Here is a 15,050-nt window from a genome sequence, read left to right on the forward strand (position 1 = left end):
GTGCCTAAACCAGCCAGAGCACCTTAAGCTCTGCTGCCCATGGAGGCCAAAGCTTGAAGCCTCAGGAGCCAGGAGGAAAGTTCCCCAGCATAACCTAGAGTCAGACTACAGAGAAGAAGTGCAGCATACAGAAGAAGCTGAGTTATACAGTCAGCCTGTCAGTACAGTCGAGTCAAAGAGAAACAGATATAGCAGAGTGGAGTTTGCCTGCCAGTTTCATGCTAAAGCCTGCTGGAACCAAGACAAAGCATGTAAACCGTTCTGGAGAACGTTTATGTAGAGTAAAGCTGCCATTGAACTTCATCTCAAGGTCTGGACTCCAGTTATTCTTTTATCCCTAAATTATCCCCCCTATTTATTGCTTTGGAGCCAAAGACTGGGGTCCACCCATATCCAGGTAGGAGCACCGTGACACACATAAAGGGACATTTTAGGCTGCAACATACCACTCGGCATTTCCTACACCTGGGACACGTTATTTAGAGGGCCCTAGGGGGAGGCGCACGTTGCAGATTCACAACTATTCAGAATACATAGGACCAAACTTATCATTACACTTACATCTTACTCCACTTTTACATATGTCCAAAGTCACTTTTGGCTAAGTCAGATTTATTAATGGTCCTTTAATACTGTGATAAATGTGGTTTGACGGTAGCAGTTTATCCTTCAGTAAGCGGCTTTACGAAAAAGTCGCATGTTCTATTAAAAAGTTGCATAAGATAAACATGATTCTCACTAGAGTGAAATTGCGCAATTCTTTGCAACTTTTTAAATTGTCGCAATAGTAAATTTGTCTAAAGATTCATTTACATAAGAAAACACGCCCACTTTCAGAAAACTGGCGAGCATAGCGCAGAGCCAATAAAAGTCGCACATTTTTGCGCAGTTTTAGCGATTGTGCAAAAATTTGCAACTTTTTCACTCCATTATTTTGTTTTTAGCTAATGATAAATCTGGCCCATAGTGCATAGAAAAGTAAGTGCTTTTCGCAATAAATCACAACATTTCACTTTCTGCAAACAACCTTTAACAGTTATCCACTGAGTCACTGTACGGGTCTTTTCTTACACGTCGAGAGAGACTTAGGCTACTTTCACACTAGCGGTTTTTGCAGATCCATCATGGATCTGCAAATACGCTTCTGTTCCAATAATACAACCGCATGCATCCATCATGAACCGATCCGGTTGTATTATGTCTTCTATAGCCATGATCCATCATGAACACCATTAAAAGTCAATGGGGGACGGATCCGTTTTCTATTGTGTCAGACAAAACGGATCCGTCCCCATTGACTTACATTGTGTGCCAGGACGTTTCCGTCTTCCTCCGCACCACATCGTGGACAGAAAAAAACGCTGCTTGCAGCGGTTTTCTGTCCGCGATGGGGACGCAACCAAATGGAACGGAATGCATTTTGTTGCATTCCGTTTCGTTCAGTTCAAAAGCGTTTTCTTCCGCTATTGAGATCCTATGACGGATTTCTATAGCGGAATTGCAAACGCTAATGTGAAAGTAGCCTGAGAAGGAGAGTCCAGCGAACCTGGTAAGCAGCGGGGAAACAGTAAAGAGTAAGGTGAGTATACCTTACTTTTAGGACAGGGATGTAGGTAAAAAAAAACAGATGAACCTCTTCTGTGGGCGCCGCCAAGGATACCATCTGTCACACATACAGGGGGTGGGGAAGTGACCACTGAGCTCCACCCGCCTACTTGCCTCACAAGTCCTAGTGACAAGGGACAACTGGTCTACAAGCCCTTAGCTAGGAAAGTGCAGGGAAGACAAACAACACATGCAACAGAGTAGTCAAAAACCAAGAGAGCAGCAAGGTACTGGAGGAGCAAGCAGAGGATGGTCAGGAGAAGCCGAAGTCAGAACCAGGAGGAAACACCAAGACCAACGAAGGAGACAGACGGGTAATCAGAAGCCAAGCAGGAACAACAACCAGGTAAGTATAACGCAGGAAGGACCTCAATAACAGGCTATCTGTGGCCAGCAGATTGCCTGTTTAAATAGGAGCTAGTGGAGTCATGTGACGTGGCCAGCGTCACATGACTCCTTTGTTCCAATACAGCCGAGCGCCGAGTGATCAGCTCGGCACTCAGCCCCAGAGTGGTTGCCACGGGAACGGGCTCGCTGATGACGCGTGCGCGCCTCCGCCGTCCCCGCCTCCTGGACCCATGTACAGAGCGCATCGTGACACCATCAAAGTCGAGCGTATGATTCCAACATCTTTATTGTCTACGCGTTTCAGGGGTGAATAACCCCCTTCATCAGGACAGTCATAGTCTAGGGCTAAAAAATATATACAGTATACAGTATCCCTTAGATCTATTCTAGGGCTAAAAAACAGGGTTCTCAACCATACCATCTTTGAAATTATGAGCATTATTACATATGTATACATACTGGCAAATATATGTTGGAATGTAGCAATTGGTATAGTTCACGGAAAGTGTGGGATACGCTAAAATGTAACTTTTATTGGTATATCAATAAAAACAGGGGAAGAACAACGTGACCTGAAAAATCCCTAATAAATATGAGGCAGGTGGGGTGGCACTAAACAAGTGCTCAAACCAAAATGTGGCATGTGAAACCCACCATATGTGTAATATCGCCACCCCCATTCTGTAACCAATAAGGGATCTGAAAATGTGTCCCAATATCAAATAGCCTCCATTGTCCTGGAAAGGCGATCCAGGTACAACTATGGAGAGGTGAGATGGGAATCACATAAAAGCGAATCACCCGCAGCTAGAGAACTAGGAGACAACAGCGTACTTGGGTGATAGACACTACAATGTCCCCGCACTCTCTGACCGGCTGTGGTGATTACATTAGGAAGGATAGGGTTAGGTGCAGATCAGGGTGCCTTGGTAATACGGCCTCCTGATACACTATATCAAGCATGGTCACCACTGTGCTGTATGATTCGTGTGTAGCAACACAGCTGTAGGGATCCTGCAAGATCGCACCCAGCCCTGCTTCCCAATAAGAAAACCGCCATCTAGCTCATGCTATCGCAGTGGTACAAGCTCAACGCGTTTCACGGCCGTACTAGCGCCGGATATGCTGTCATGCTGTTGCTCTGAATGAATGAGATAGCTTAGATCCAGATAGGCAGGTTATTTTGGCTCCTGATGATTCTTACATAGAAGAAACGCGTTGAGCTTGTACCACTGCGACAGCATGAGCTAGATGGCAGGGCAGGGTGCGATCCTGCAGGATACCTACAGCTGTGTCGCTGCACACTTTTGGCCCCTAACAAGTAGGAGGCACATATGCAAACTGTTGTAATTCCTGCACCGTTCACCTGATTTGGATGTAAATACCCTCAAATTAAAGCTGACTGTCTGCAGGTAAAGCACATCTTGTTAGTTTCATTTCAAATCCATTGTGGTGGTGTATAGAGCCAAAAATGTTAGGATTGTGTCCATGTCCCAATATTTATGGACCTGACTGTATATATGTTGTCTGTTATATGTGTATCACTGTCCTGATGAAGGGGGTTATTCACCCCTGAAACGCGTAGACAATAAAGATTTTGGAACTATACGCTCGACTTTGCTGGTATCCGTGTCAGCGCCCACAGAAGAGGTTCATCTGGTTTCTTTTTACCTACATCCCACTTCAGCTCCAGCACCCGTATTTTTGGGCGCAGGCAGGAACCTGTGTGCTGGTCGGGGTATACACCAGCAGGAGCCGGTATAGCTGTTGTGACTACTGACCACCTGACAACAGGCTCTGGTAAGCGGACTATTTGTTTGTATACGATAATACTTTGGAGCCGCACCACACATGAGGCGCTGGTAAAAACAAATTTCAGCTTCTGAACAATCCCTTTAAAGCCCAATATACTCAAAGCCTACAAGCTTAGACGACTCTAGGACTGTCCAATATCCCATCCTGCCAGTGGCGGGGCTAGTGGGGTTGCAGGGCATAGGCATCCCTCAGTGTCACGCCCAACTGTGTCGCGGGGACCAGCGACTTGACACAAGCAGCTTGCGCCAGGATGCTAGCGGTACAGGGACTCAATAGCACCACTTGTTGGGAGATCATAGTCAGGTGAGTACAAATGTTATTTTTTGGGGCATATACTTTTGGGGTCATCTATAGCTGTAATAAAATGTTGTGGGCATTTGCGGATGGTATATCATTTGAAAACATCTGTGACTGGCATATATACACTGCTCAAAAAAATAAAGGGAACACTTAAACAACACAATGTAACTCCAAGTCAATCACACTTCTGTGAAATCAAACTGTCCACTTAGGAAGCAACACTGAGTGACAATCAATTTCACATGCTGTTGTGCAAATGGGATAGACAACAGGTGGAAATTATAGGCAATTAGCAAGACACCCCCAATAAAGCAGTGGTTCTGCAGGTGGTTACCACAGACCACTTCTCAGTTCCTATGCTTCCTGGCTGATGTTTTGGTCACTTTTGAATGCTGGCGGTGCTTTCACTCTAGTGGTAGCATGAGACGGAATCTACAACCCACACAAGTGGCTCAGGTAGTGCAGCTTATCCAGGATGGCACATCAATGCGAGCTGTGGCAAGAAGGTTTGCTGTGTCTGTCAGCGTAGTGTCCAGAGCATGGAGGCGCTACCAGGAGACAGGCCAGTACATCAGGAGACGTGGAGGAGGCCGTAGGAGGGCAACAACCCAGCAGCAGGACCGCTACCTCCGCCTTTGTGCAAGGAGGAACACTGCCAGAGCCCTGCAAAATGACCTCCAGCAGGCCACAAATGTGCATGTGTCTGCTCAAACGGTCAGAAACAGACTCCATGAGGGTGATATGAGGGCCCGACGTCCACAGGTGGGGGTTGTGCTTACAGCCCAACACCGTGCAGGACGTTTGGCATTTTCCAGAGAACACCAATATTGGCAAATTCGCCACTGGCACCCTGTGCTCTTCACAGATTAAAGCAGGTTCACACTGAGCACATGTGACAGATGTGACAGAGTCTGGAGACGCCGTGGAGAACGTTCTGTTGCCTGCAACATCCTCCAGCATGACCGGTTTGGCATTGGGTCAGTAATGGTGTGGGGTGGCATTTCTTTGGAGGGCCGCACAGCCCTCCATGTGCTCGCCAGAGGTAGCCTGACTGCCATTAGGTACCGAGATGAGATCCTCAGACCCCTTGTGAGACCATATGCTGGTGCGGTTGGCCCTGGGTTCCTCCTAATGCAAGACAATGCTAGACCTCATGTGGCTGGAGTGTGTCAGCAGTTCCTACAAGACGAAGGCATTGATGCTATGGACTGGCCCGCCTGTTCCCCAGACCTGAATCCAATTGAGCACATCTGGGACATCATGTCTCGCTCTATCCACCAACGTCACGTTGCACCACAGACTGTCCAGGAGTTGGTAGATGCTTTAGTCCAGGTCTGGGAAGAGATCCCTCAGGAGACCGTCCGCCACCTCATCAGGAGCATGCACAGGCGTTGTAGGGAGGTCATACAGGCACGTGGAGGCCACACACACTACTGAGCCTCATTTTGACTTGTTTTAAGAACATTACATCAAAGTTGGATCAGCCTGTAGTGTGTTTTTCCACTTTAATTTTGAGGGTGACTCCAAATCCAGACCTCCATGGGTTGAAAAATTTGATTTCCATTTTTTTATTTTTGTGTGATTTTGTTGTCAGCACATTCAACTATGTAAAGAACAAAGTATTTCAGAAGAATATTTAATTAATTCAGATCTAGGATGTGTTATTTTTGTGTTCCCTTTATTTTCTGGAGCAGTGTATTTAAATGGCTGGGACTGTGTGGTGGCTTGCAGGGCCAGGTTGGTCTCCTCTCGCTGCTATTAGGAGTGCTCCATTCACTGCTCGACTAATCCACCTCTCCCCCATTACTCCTCTGTCTTCTCTCTGCCAGTCCCCTCACTGGCTCCCGATTGCCCAGAGAATCCAGTAGAAAACACTAAGACATACAAGGCCGTCCACAGCCCATCCATCCATCTGTGACCTGATCTCCCAGTACCTTCCCACATGTAATCTCCGATCCTCACAAGATCTCCTCCTCTCCTCTCCCCTAATCTCCTCTTCACAGAGTCTCCTCCAAGATTTCTCCCGTGCAGACCTCATACTCTGGAACCCTCTACCCCAACCGGCCATGGAGATCTTCAAGAGGAACCTGAATCCCACTGCCTCTATACCGCCATATGAGCAGCTTCTACCCTCACCTACTGTACCCTTCTCCCATCCCTTGTAGGCTCTCGAGGGCAGAGTCCTCTCTCCTTCTTCAGTCTTTTTCATGTTTATTGTACTTTTTTTTATATTATGTATGTAAACCCCTTACCATATGTACAGAGCCATGGAATAACTAGCCCTTTATTAATCAATAATAATAATAATTATCTCTCTCATATCTATCTATTATCTATCTATCTAATATCTATTATCTCCTATCTATCTCATATTTATCTATCTCATATCTATTATCTCTCTATCTCATATCTACCTGCGGTCCTCCATTAATTATTTTGGAATTTTCTACTTTTGTGTGGATAGGATGTGGACCCATTCATTTCAATGGGTCCGCAAAAAAATGCAGACAACTCTTTGTGTGCTGTCCGCATCCGTATGTCCGTTCCGTAGCCCTGCAAAAAATATAGAACATGTCCTATTTTTGTCCCTTTTGCGGACAAGCATAGGCATTGTTACAATGGATCTAAAAAAAAAACAGGATGGAACGTGGATGTCACACGGACGTCATCCGTATTTTTTGCGGTTCCGCTTTTTGCGCACCACAAAATACATACAGTCGTGTGAATGTAACCTTAGAGGCATAGCGCCATAGAAATAAACGTCGGCGGTGTGATTGTTATATATTGTCCCATACGCAGACACCAGTATCATTGGAGGTGATGGAGCACGCGGATACGTTTTTATCCTATGGGCGGTCACACATCCGGTCTTCACCTGGCCCCGGCCCCATTACTGCCGTCATGAAGGCTTTTATTAACTACTTTCTGTAAAATGGGATTATTTAAAAAGGTAGGAAAATGCATCAAATGATTGAAAATGTCGCTAATGCCCCCTTTTGGATGGATGGAGGGGTACTTATGTTTGACATTTTGGAGGGTACACACACTGTGCAGCCGGGCGCTGGGTCCTCAGCTCTCACCCCACACACTGAGCTCCTAATGGCGGCAGAATCAGTGACTCTTGTTATTTATTGCCGCCGCTGAGGGTAATAGCAGGCCCCTGCTGAGGCGTTACCCTGACAACGCATCCCGGGCCCTTTCTATCAATCACCCCCCCCCCCCCTGTCAAGGCTCCGCCCCCCAACACCCATCGTGACGTGGACACGTGAATCAACCCCCTCCTTCTCCAGCCCACGCCCGCTTAGTCACTCAGCAGCAGCAAAAGGAAAGAAGGGAGGGGGCGGGGAGCGGCACGCGCCGTCCGTATCACGCCCTAGGTAACTGATTGGCGGACGGTGCGGAGACCTGACCAATTAGAGCGCAAGAAGGGCGTGGTTAGAGCGAGGCAACGCTCCGGCAGACTGAACAGCGTAGCATTCACTGACAGCTCTGCGGCCGGAGCAGCTGTGCTGCTAGGGCTCTGCGCGAGGGGGTGGGATGCTACGCTGTGATTGGTCGCTGATCGCCGCAAGGAGGACTCTGATTGGCTGCTGAGCCGCTGGGCAGGTATGTGCGTAGGCGGAGGGAGGGTAATGGGGGACGGTGGGATTCTGGGGGTCTCTGCGTCCGGAGGGGGAGGGGGGTTTGAGCTGTATGGCTTGGGCTTTGGAAGATGTTTAGTAATAGAAGACTAGTTAGTTGGTGGTGACTAGTTCTTCAAAGGTCTCCACCAGTACCCTGTGACAGAGCTGGCGGTGGTCACCGAGCTTCTGCTGCACCATCCAGTCCTGCTCAGTGCTGACCTGTCTGCTGGCAGTGGTCATGGGCACAAGCCTGGCCCCTAGCAGGGCACGGAGTCTGAGGGGCCACAGCCATCAACTCAGCTCAACATGGAACTACTTCATGTATTAACCCCCTCCTTCCTGTATGTTGCAGGTTATATAGCAAATTGTAGACCCCCCCCCCCCCCCCAATTGGAAAAATATTCAAAAACTCAGTTTCGATGAATATTGATCCAAATGTTGCACGCTGTAAAATAGTAGCAATAAGTTGCAAGTGAAAAGAAAAAACTTTGAAGCTTGTCCTATAGGTGCCCGGAGTGTTAGAACAGATTTCCATTGGTCAGGAATGGACATTGTGCCCCCCACATGGGTATAGGATCGGTCTGAGTGGTCTGGATTCTTGGGGCATCTGATTGCACTGGGATATTGGGGCATGGGATCGGTCCGGACTATTGGGGCATGGGTCCGGACTATTGGGGCATGGGATCGGTCCGGACTATTGGGGCATGGGATCGGTCCGGACTATTGGGGCATGGGATCGGTCCGGACTATTGGGGCATGGGACCGGTCCGGACTGTTGGGGCATGGGACCGGTCCGGACTGTTGGGGCATGGGACCGGTCCGGACTATTGGGGCATGATTCAGGTCCGGACTATTGGGACATGGGATCGGTCCGGACTATTGGGGCAACTGATTGGTCTGGGTTATTGGGGTTTTTGATAGGTCTAGATCAGGGATGCTCAAGGCTGATAGGCTGTCCGGGGATGATGGGAGTTGTAGTTTTGCAACAGCTGGAGAGCTGCAGGTTGAGCATCCCTGGTCTAGATTATTGGGACATCTGATCGGTCTGGATTATTGGGGTATGTGATAGATCTGGATTATTGGGGTATGTGATAAGATCTGGATTATTGGGGTATGTGATCATTCTGGATTATTGGGGTATGTGATAGATCTGGATTATTGGGGTATGTGATAAAATCTGGATTATTGGGGTATGTGATAAAATCTGGATTATTGGGGTATGTGATCATTCTGGATTATTGGGGTATGTGATCATTCTGGATTATTAGGGTATCTGATCAGTCTGGATTATTGGGGTATCTGATCGGTCTGGATTATTGGGGTATGTGATAGATCTGGATTATTGGGGTATGTGATCATTCTGGATTATTAGGGTCTCTGATCAGTCTGGATTATTGGGGTATCTGATCAGTCCTTGACCATCCGGTGTCACAAAAGGCAATTGGTTAATCGGATCCAATCATTCTGGTTCTGTATGCGACACATTGACCATCTTAAAGGGGATGTCCAATTAAAAATGGTGCTGTGACATAGATATACATGAGATCACATTGGTGGTCCCGGACCACTCTATGGAGCGCTGAAACCGCTTGGACACCACTTGGAGTTCTCCATCAGTTCTGAGGGACATCCAGTTTGTTCATTTGCTTATGGCAGGAGTCACTACGAAGCACCACAGGTGGTGTGCCCTCTCCTTAGAGCTCTCTGAGGTCAGGCTTCACCCGTGCGAGCTTCTCACGTGTATCCGTGATGTATCATGGATGCAGACGGCCGTACAGGTTTTTACAGATGAGTAACTAGTGGAGGCAGCGTGCCAGTCATTTTGAGCAGGGAGGGGGAGCCGGTGCCTCCCGCGGATCCTCCAGTGAACTTCGGCTGCACATACCTGTAGTCCATGTTCGTTTCATGTGTTCCCAGGTCCTGACAACTTCTCGCTTTATACTTGGCTCTTTGGGGATGAAAATACCATTAACCATATAGATCCTACGTTATATATAGGTAACTGACATGATATTACGGTTGTCTAGTTGTTTACTAGACGTGCTTCTGCTCTTTATAGAGATTTTTCATAAATATACACACCCCTGAAAAATGTCGGGTCCCTTTAGGTTTTTATTTTCAGGGTTTGTCATTGAAGAGTAAGGAAACAAATCAGAAGGTGAGAAATTCAGATAAAAGAATACACAAATCAGTGCACAAGGATGTGAGACTACAACTCTCAGCATGCCCTGTTGGATAGGGTCTAGTTAGCAGTGGGGCAGCGCCAAAGCCACGTCATGGACAAACCCCCTCAGTATCCATTCGGGACCCCCACCAATTGACTGTTTGAGAAGGCACCGGCGCTCAGAGTATCCTTCTTGCACTTCCCCTTAGGCCATGTGACATCACGGTTATTAGTCACATGACCTGGGAGCAGCTCAGCTCCATAGAAGCCACTATACAATGTACGGCGCTGTACTTGGTAAGCAGAGAGAAGGCTGCGCCGCTCACAGGAGCGCCGGTGCCTTCTCAAACAGCTGATCGGCTGGGGGTCCCGGGTGTTGGACCCCAATAAGCAGATACTGATGACCTATCCTGAAGATAGGTCATCAGTTGCAAAAATCCCAGAAAACCCCTCTAAGCGTTTCAGTGGGGAATGCTGTGTCTCATAGGTATCTATAAACGACAGTGTGGTTCGGGAACCATGACATCTCTAACCTGTGGCACCCTGCTCTGGGGTGAGGGCTAGTAGCCAGAGCAGAGAGGAATCGGAAAGAGCGACTTCAGATTTCTGGTACATGGTCAACGAGTTGTCGTGTAATACCTAGGAGAAATGAGTGGCCTGTCAGCTGCCAGGGCTGCAGTTATCACCAGTGGGTCCTCATGTAGGGTTGGAGTGCTGCACCCACTGAGGACTAAATCTGGCCATACACATGGTAGCAGGTTATCTCCCCAAGAACAAGGGTTTGGCGATTCAAACATGCTCGATCCTTAATCTTCCCCAACATCAGCCGAGAGTCGGGAGAACACCATGCACATTAGATGGTTGACATAGATCCTATGTGTATGGCCAGCTTAAAGGGGTGGTCAAGGTTTTCCTTTTTTTTTTTATTCTCACCCAGCAGTATCTGTGAAGAGATCTATACTTACCTGTTCCCAGGCTGTCTTCACTGCACTTTCGGTCCTCGCCTGTCAACGTCTGCACAGGCGGGGTCATGTGCACCGCTGAGGCCGATCACTGGTCTTGGTGGTGGCATGTGACCCAACAGTGACATGTCGCTTGGGGACACGTCACTGCTGAGGCCAGTCACTGGTTGCAGTGGCACACATGACTCCTTCTGTGCGGGAAATTGACAGTGGAGGATCAGAAGGTCAGGGAGCAGGTAAGTATAACACGCTTCACAGGTACCACTGGGTGGTGGGATAACAAAACCTGCACAGCCCCTTTAAGCTGGTCATACACATTAGATATATGTCAACCATCTAATGCAACTCAGTCCTCACTCATAACCACACACAAGGTTTCTGTTGTGTGTCGTTGTCCCATATGACCTATAGGATCGTTTAGCAATGTACTTCACGAGGTGGTTGACTTTGAGAGATGTAGGATCACCATGTCGTGTAGCTTTGTTTTGTAGTAAGCTGTTGCGTGTGGTCAGCAGCTATCACATCGAGCTCAGGGAATCCACCTACGTTTTTCCGTCTTCGCTGGGCACCCGCTTTGTAACATGTCCTTAAGTATCACTTTTGTGTTGCTCTGAAGTTTTGTTTGCTTTTGAGTGTGTAGCTAAGCCACATACATCTACATTACATACATCTATTTCGTCTTGTTACTCACCCTACTGAAAACGAAAGAATTTAGACTTTGTCATTGGTGACTCAAGTTACCAGATGCATCACAGAACCGATGCCCTCTTCAGTATGAAGACCTGACTGTTGCTACTATAGACAAGCTGCGTTATGTTCAGACTGTAGGGTAACCCACTGTTAACAAGTTGCTTATAACATTGTGTTCTTACTTTTGTCTCGTAGACTCATGTTGGCCAAAGGGATCAAACGTAAGTTCTCAGAGGTAGAGGGGGAGATGGGAACTGGTCCTAAAGTAGAGATGGCAGCTCGATGCCAGAGCTCGCTGCCCGCAGTGCAGTCCCACTGCTTGATGAACATATCTCTACTGAAGCTTCACCGCAGCCTGCACCACGTGGAGCCTAACCTCAGACATCTCGTGCTGGTGGCCAACACCGTGCGACGTCTTCAGGATAATATGCAAACGGAATCAAGTGCCACAGGAGTGTGGAAATCCGCGGAGGACAACTCCAGAAAAGACTACTCCCAAACATTTATTAATGAGAGCAAGAAACCAGCTCTAGAGATCCCAGGAGAAGATGCCCTGTTCTCCACTATGGATGCATCTTTATACTCCTCCATTTCCACCATTCTTGAAGATTTAAACAATTTTGAGGGATTGAGCTGCTCTCCAATTCCCCAGGCAGATGATGATCAGTTCTGCTCCCCAAAAGACTTCAGCCGAGATGGAAGCCGAGAAGAATCTGGTAAGCTTACGCCCACATCCAACTTCCTAAGTTCTTCAACCTATCTCCTTGGTGACAACCTGGAGGACATATTTGAAGACATTGACACTTCCATGTATGACAGTGACCCTTGGGCGAGCAGTAACCTTTTAAACTTCAAGACTTTTTCTAGTGTGAGCGAGACAGAAGAGAAGACATTGTCTGACGGACAGGACTCTATGCTGGAACTTAGCGACTTGGACTATCTGATGGATGTTCTAGTGGGAACCCAAAATTGCTGATAATCCCAGTAGGACTTTAATGGACATAATGATTTATCTTGTAACAAGACACTATTGTAAATAACAAAAGGACTTAATTTATATTTATTTTGAGCAGATGAACTTAAATGTGTTTTCCAGGAGTACAATACTGATGATCCATCCTCAGAGTAGGTCTTCAATATCTGATTAGTGGAGGGATGGCTCCCAGAACCCCCAACGATCAGCCTAAGTCACTAGGCCTATGTTCAGCTCAGTCCGACTCAAGTGGATGGGCCTGGGCTGCAATACCAAGCACGGCCACTATGCAGTGAGGAGGCTGCAGCACCCGCCAGGGCACCGTAGCCTTTTCAGATGGCTAATCACGAGGGTGCCAGGAGATGGACACCTCATGATCAGATGTTGATGTCCTACCCCATGCATAGATCATCAGTATTGTATTCCTGGAGAACCCCTTTAAATGGTTTTCCTTGAGGGCGAGGAGAGGGCATTATTCAATATTTCGACAATCTCAAAGTAAGTGTTAAACCGCAGGAGGCAAATGTTGAATTTAGCATAAAGACGAATCTAAAGGACAACCAAGAGCTACTATTGAATGTACATATCTGCCTACCTATGCCACAAGAAACCCTCAAAACTCTTCAGAAATGTTAACTGCACCAATTGCTAAATCATTTTGTGAATCTTCCTTAACGGGCGTGTTTTTTTAAAATGAAGAGATGAAGCCATTGGGGCAGTTTTCCCCAACACATATGAAATGTATATAAGACATATATATGTAGACATATATAAATCTATATTTTTAAGAAAACAACTAATTTAAGCTTAATCGTTTCAGATTGCCTTAATCATGCTACATTTCTATATTACCCGGTTTTTCTCACAGATTGGCATTTTTTTAATCTGTTATTTCCAATGAAAGAAATTATTTATTGCTATTTCGTTATCAACGTAACGGTGGCTGGTAGAAATCAATTCACCAAATTTTTTTTTCTTAATGATTGTAGCTTTTCTCTACAAAAGCCGATTTTAAAATCTTTTGAAATTAAGCAATATCCTTTCTATATTTCTTATCATTTTGATGAAACTGTTTTAACCCATAGCGGTTCAGAAGCCATAGCCACTCGCCGTCACCTTGTATTCAGGGCAAACCCTTTCCAAATTCAATGCTCGGGGTTGCTGTCACCTTACTGAACATAGACCAGCAACTAGTCCAGAGGCCAGTGCTGTTACCTCGACTTAGTCATAGGTTTTTTTCCATATTTATTTTATTGTGATCTTCCAGTGTTTTTTGATTATTTTTTTCAATACTTTGGTTTTCACTCGAAAAATTCAGCGGGGCCTTCATCTGTCCACGGTTTAAGAAAGGTGTACTTTTTTTGTCATCCTTTTCGCCATAAAGACGTCTGGTGATGGTATTTATTGACATTATGTGATTTTATTCAGAAGTGATTTTCTTAATTTAACGCTTGAATATCTTTATTATTTATCCTTTGTGAATATTTATGATTGAAATAAAATGGATTTTTTGTAACTGGAGTGGCGGTGCTCTGCTTGATTTATTCGTCTTGAAGAAGAATTCGACAACATTTTGGAATAAGGAGACCGTCTCTAAACCAAGTGTTCTGTGTACCATAGAATTATTCACTTCTGTGATAACGGGGCTGTGGAGACACAAGGGTCAGTGGGTGCTCTTGTCCACCGGCGAGCAGTGCCAGGGCTCATACCACCGAACGCCCGTGCTCCTTTCCTGTGCACAGGGTGAGGGTACAACACTCAGGGAAGGCATACAGTACAGTCCCAGCAAGGGTACAGATTCCGCTGATTCGCCAGGGATTAAACCTCCGCGACTTTGGGGAGTGAGTTCTCCAACCGAACCCGTAGGCTCGAGTTTGGGCAGAAGGGCAGTTCTGAAGTCCACCAACTAGAATGTTGACGTCAGTGAAGCAGTATCAACAGGTGAAGATTTCAAAGTTGGCACTTCAAAACGAGTAAGCAAAGAAGTCCACCAACTAGAACCGTAGTCCCTAGGCTGACGTCCTGTAGAATAGCCGCTGATGACAGGGGCAGCCGCCCTTTTATTTCCCTCAACCGCCATTTCAGTGCATTGGCTCCCTAAGATTGGTGGGAGATAATCTTGTCAGTTCAATCCGGCTACATAGTGTCATTCTGATGACACAGTTTTCCACGTCAGCCAGACAAGCTGAATGGCTCCTAATAAACAGCAGGGGGCCTAATGCAATCCACAAGTGATGTCATCAGCAGGCCCTTTCCCATACATCTGATGTGGAAGTCAGACCAAAAGGCACCACATAGTTCATTCAAGTTCCTGTGGAAGTCAGACAGGAAAGATACACTGACTGCCTCCCCAAAACCATAGACAAAGAAACCCTACACCTGGCGCAAATTAACAACAATCCACCACCCAAGTGGTCAGGTGTTATCAGTGAGCATGATATGATATCTTCACAGGGGGAACTTACTTTGGACTTATTTCTTCTTCATGGTGGTATCAACCACAGTATGATTCCTCTTCTAAACAGAGGAACATTAGCAAAGAGTAATTTAGCAGTTTTAGGCCTCTTTTA

General features: G+C 46.6%; 1 protein-coding gene across 1 annotated transcript; it reads left to right on the plus strand.

Moving 5' to 3' along the window:
- The first annotated feature begins 7,543 nt into the window (after nucleotides 1-7,543).
- On the plus strand, nucleotides 7,544-12,709 carry SERTAD1 (SERTA domain containing 1). Its single transcript, XM_040406170.1, has 2 exons — nucleotides 7,544-7,674; nucleotides 11,703-12,709. The coding sequence occupies exon 2, from the start codon at nucleotides 11,707-11,709 to the stop codon at nucleotides 12,481-12,483; it is 777 nt and encodes a 258-aa protein (XP_040262104.1). The 5' UTR covers nucleotides 7,544-7,674; nucleotides 11,703-11,706; the 3' UTR covers nucleotides 12,484-12,709.
- Nucleotides 12,710-15,050: the final 2,341 nt, after the last annotated feature.

This window comes from Bufo bufo, chromosome 8, assembly GCF_905171765.1.
Source record: "Bufo bufo chromosome 8, aBufBuf1.1, whole genome shotgun sequence".
Classification (NCBI taxonomy): domain Eukaryota; kingdom Metazoa; phylum Chordata; class Amphibia; order Anura; family Bufonidae; genus Bufo; species Bufo bufo.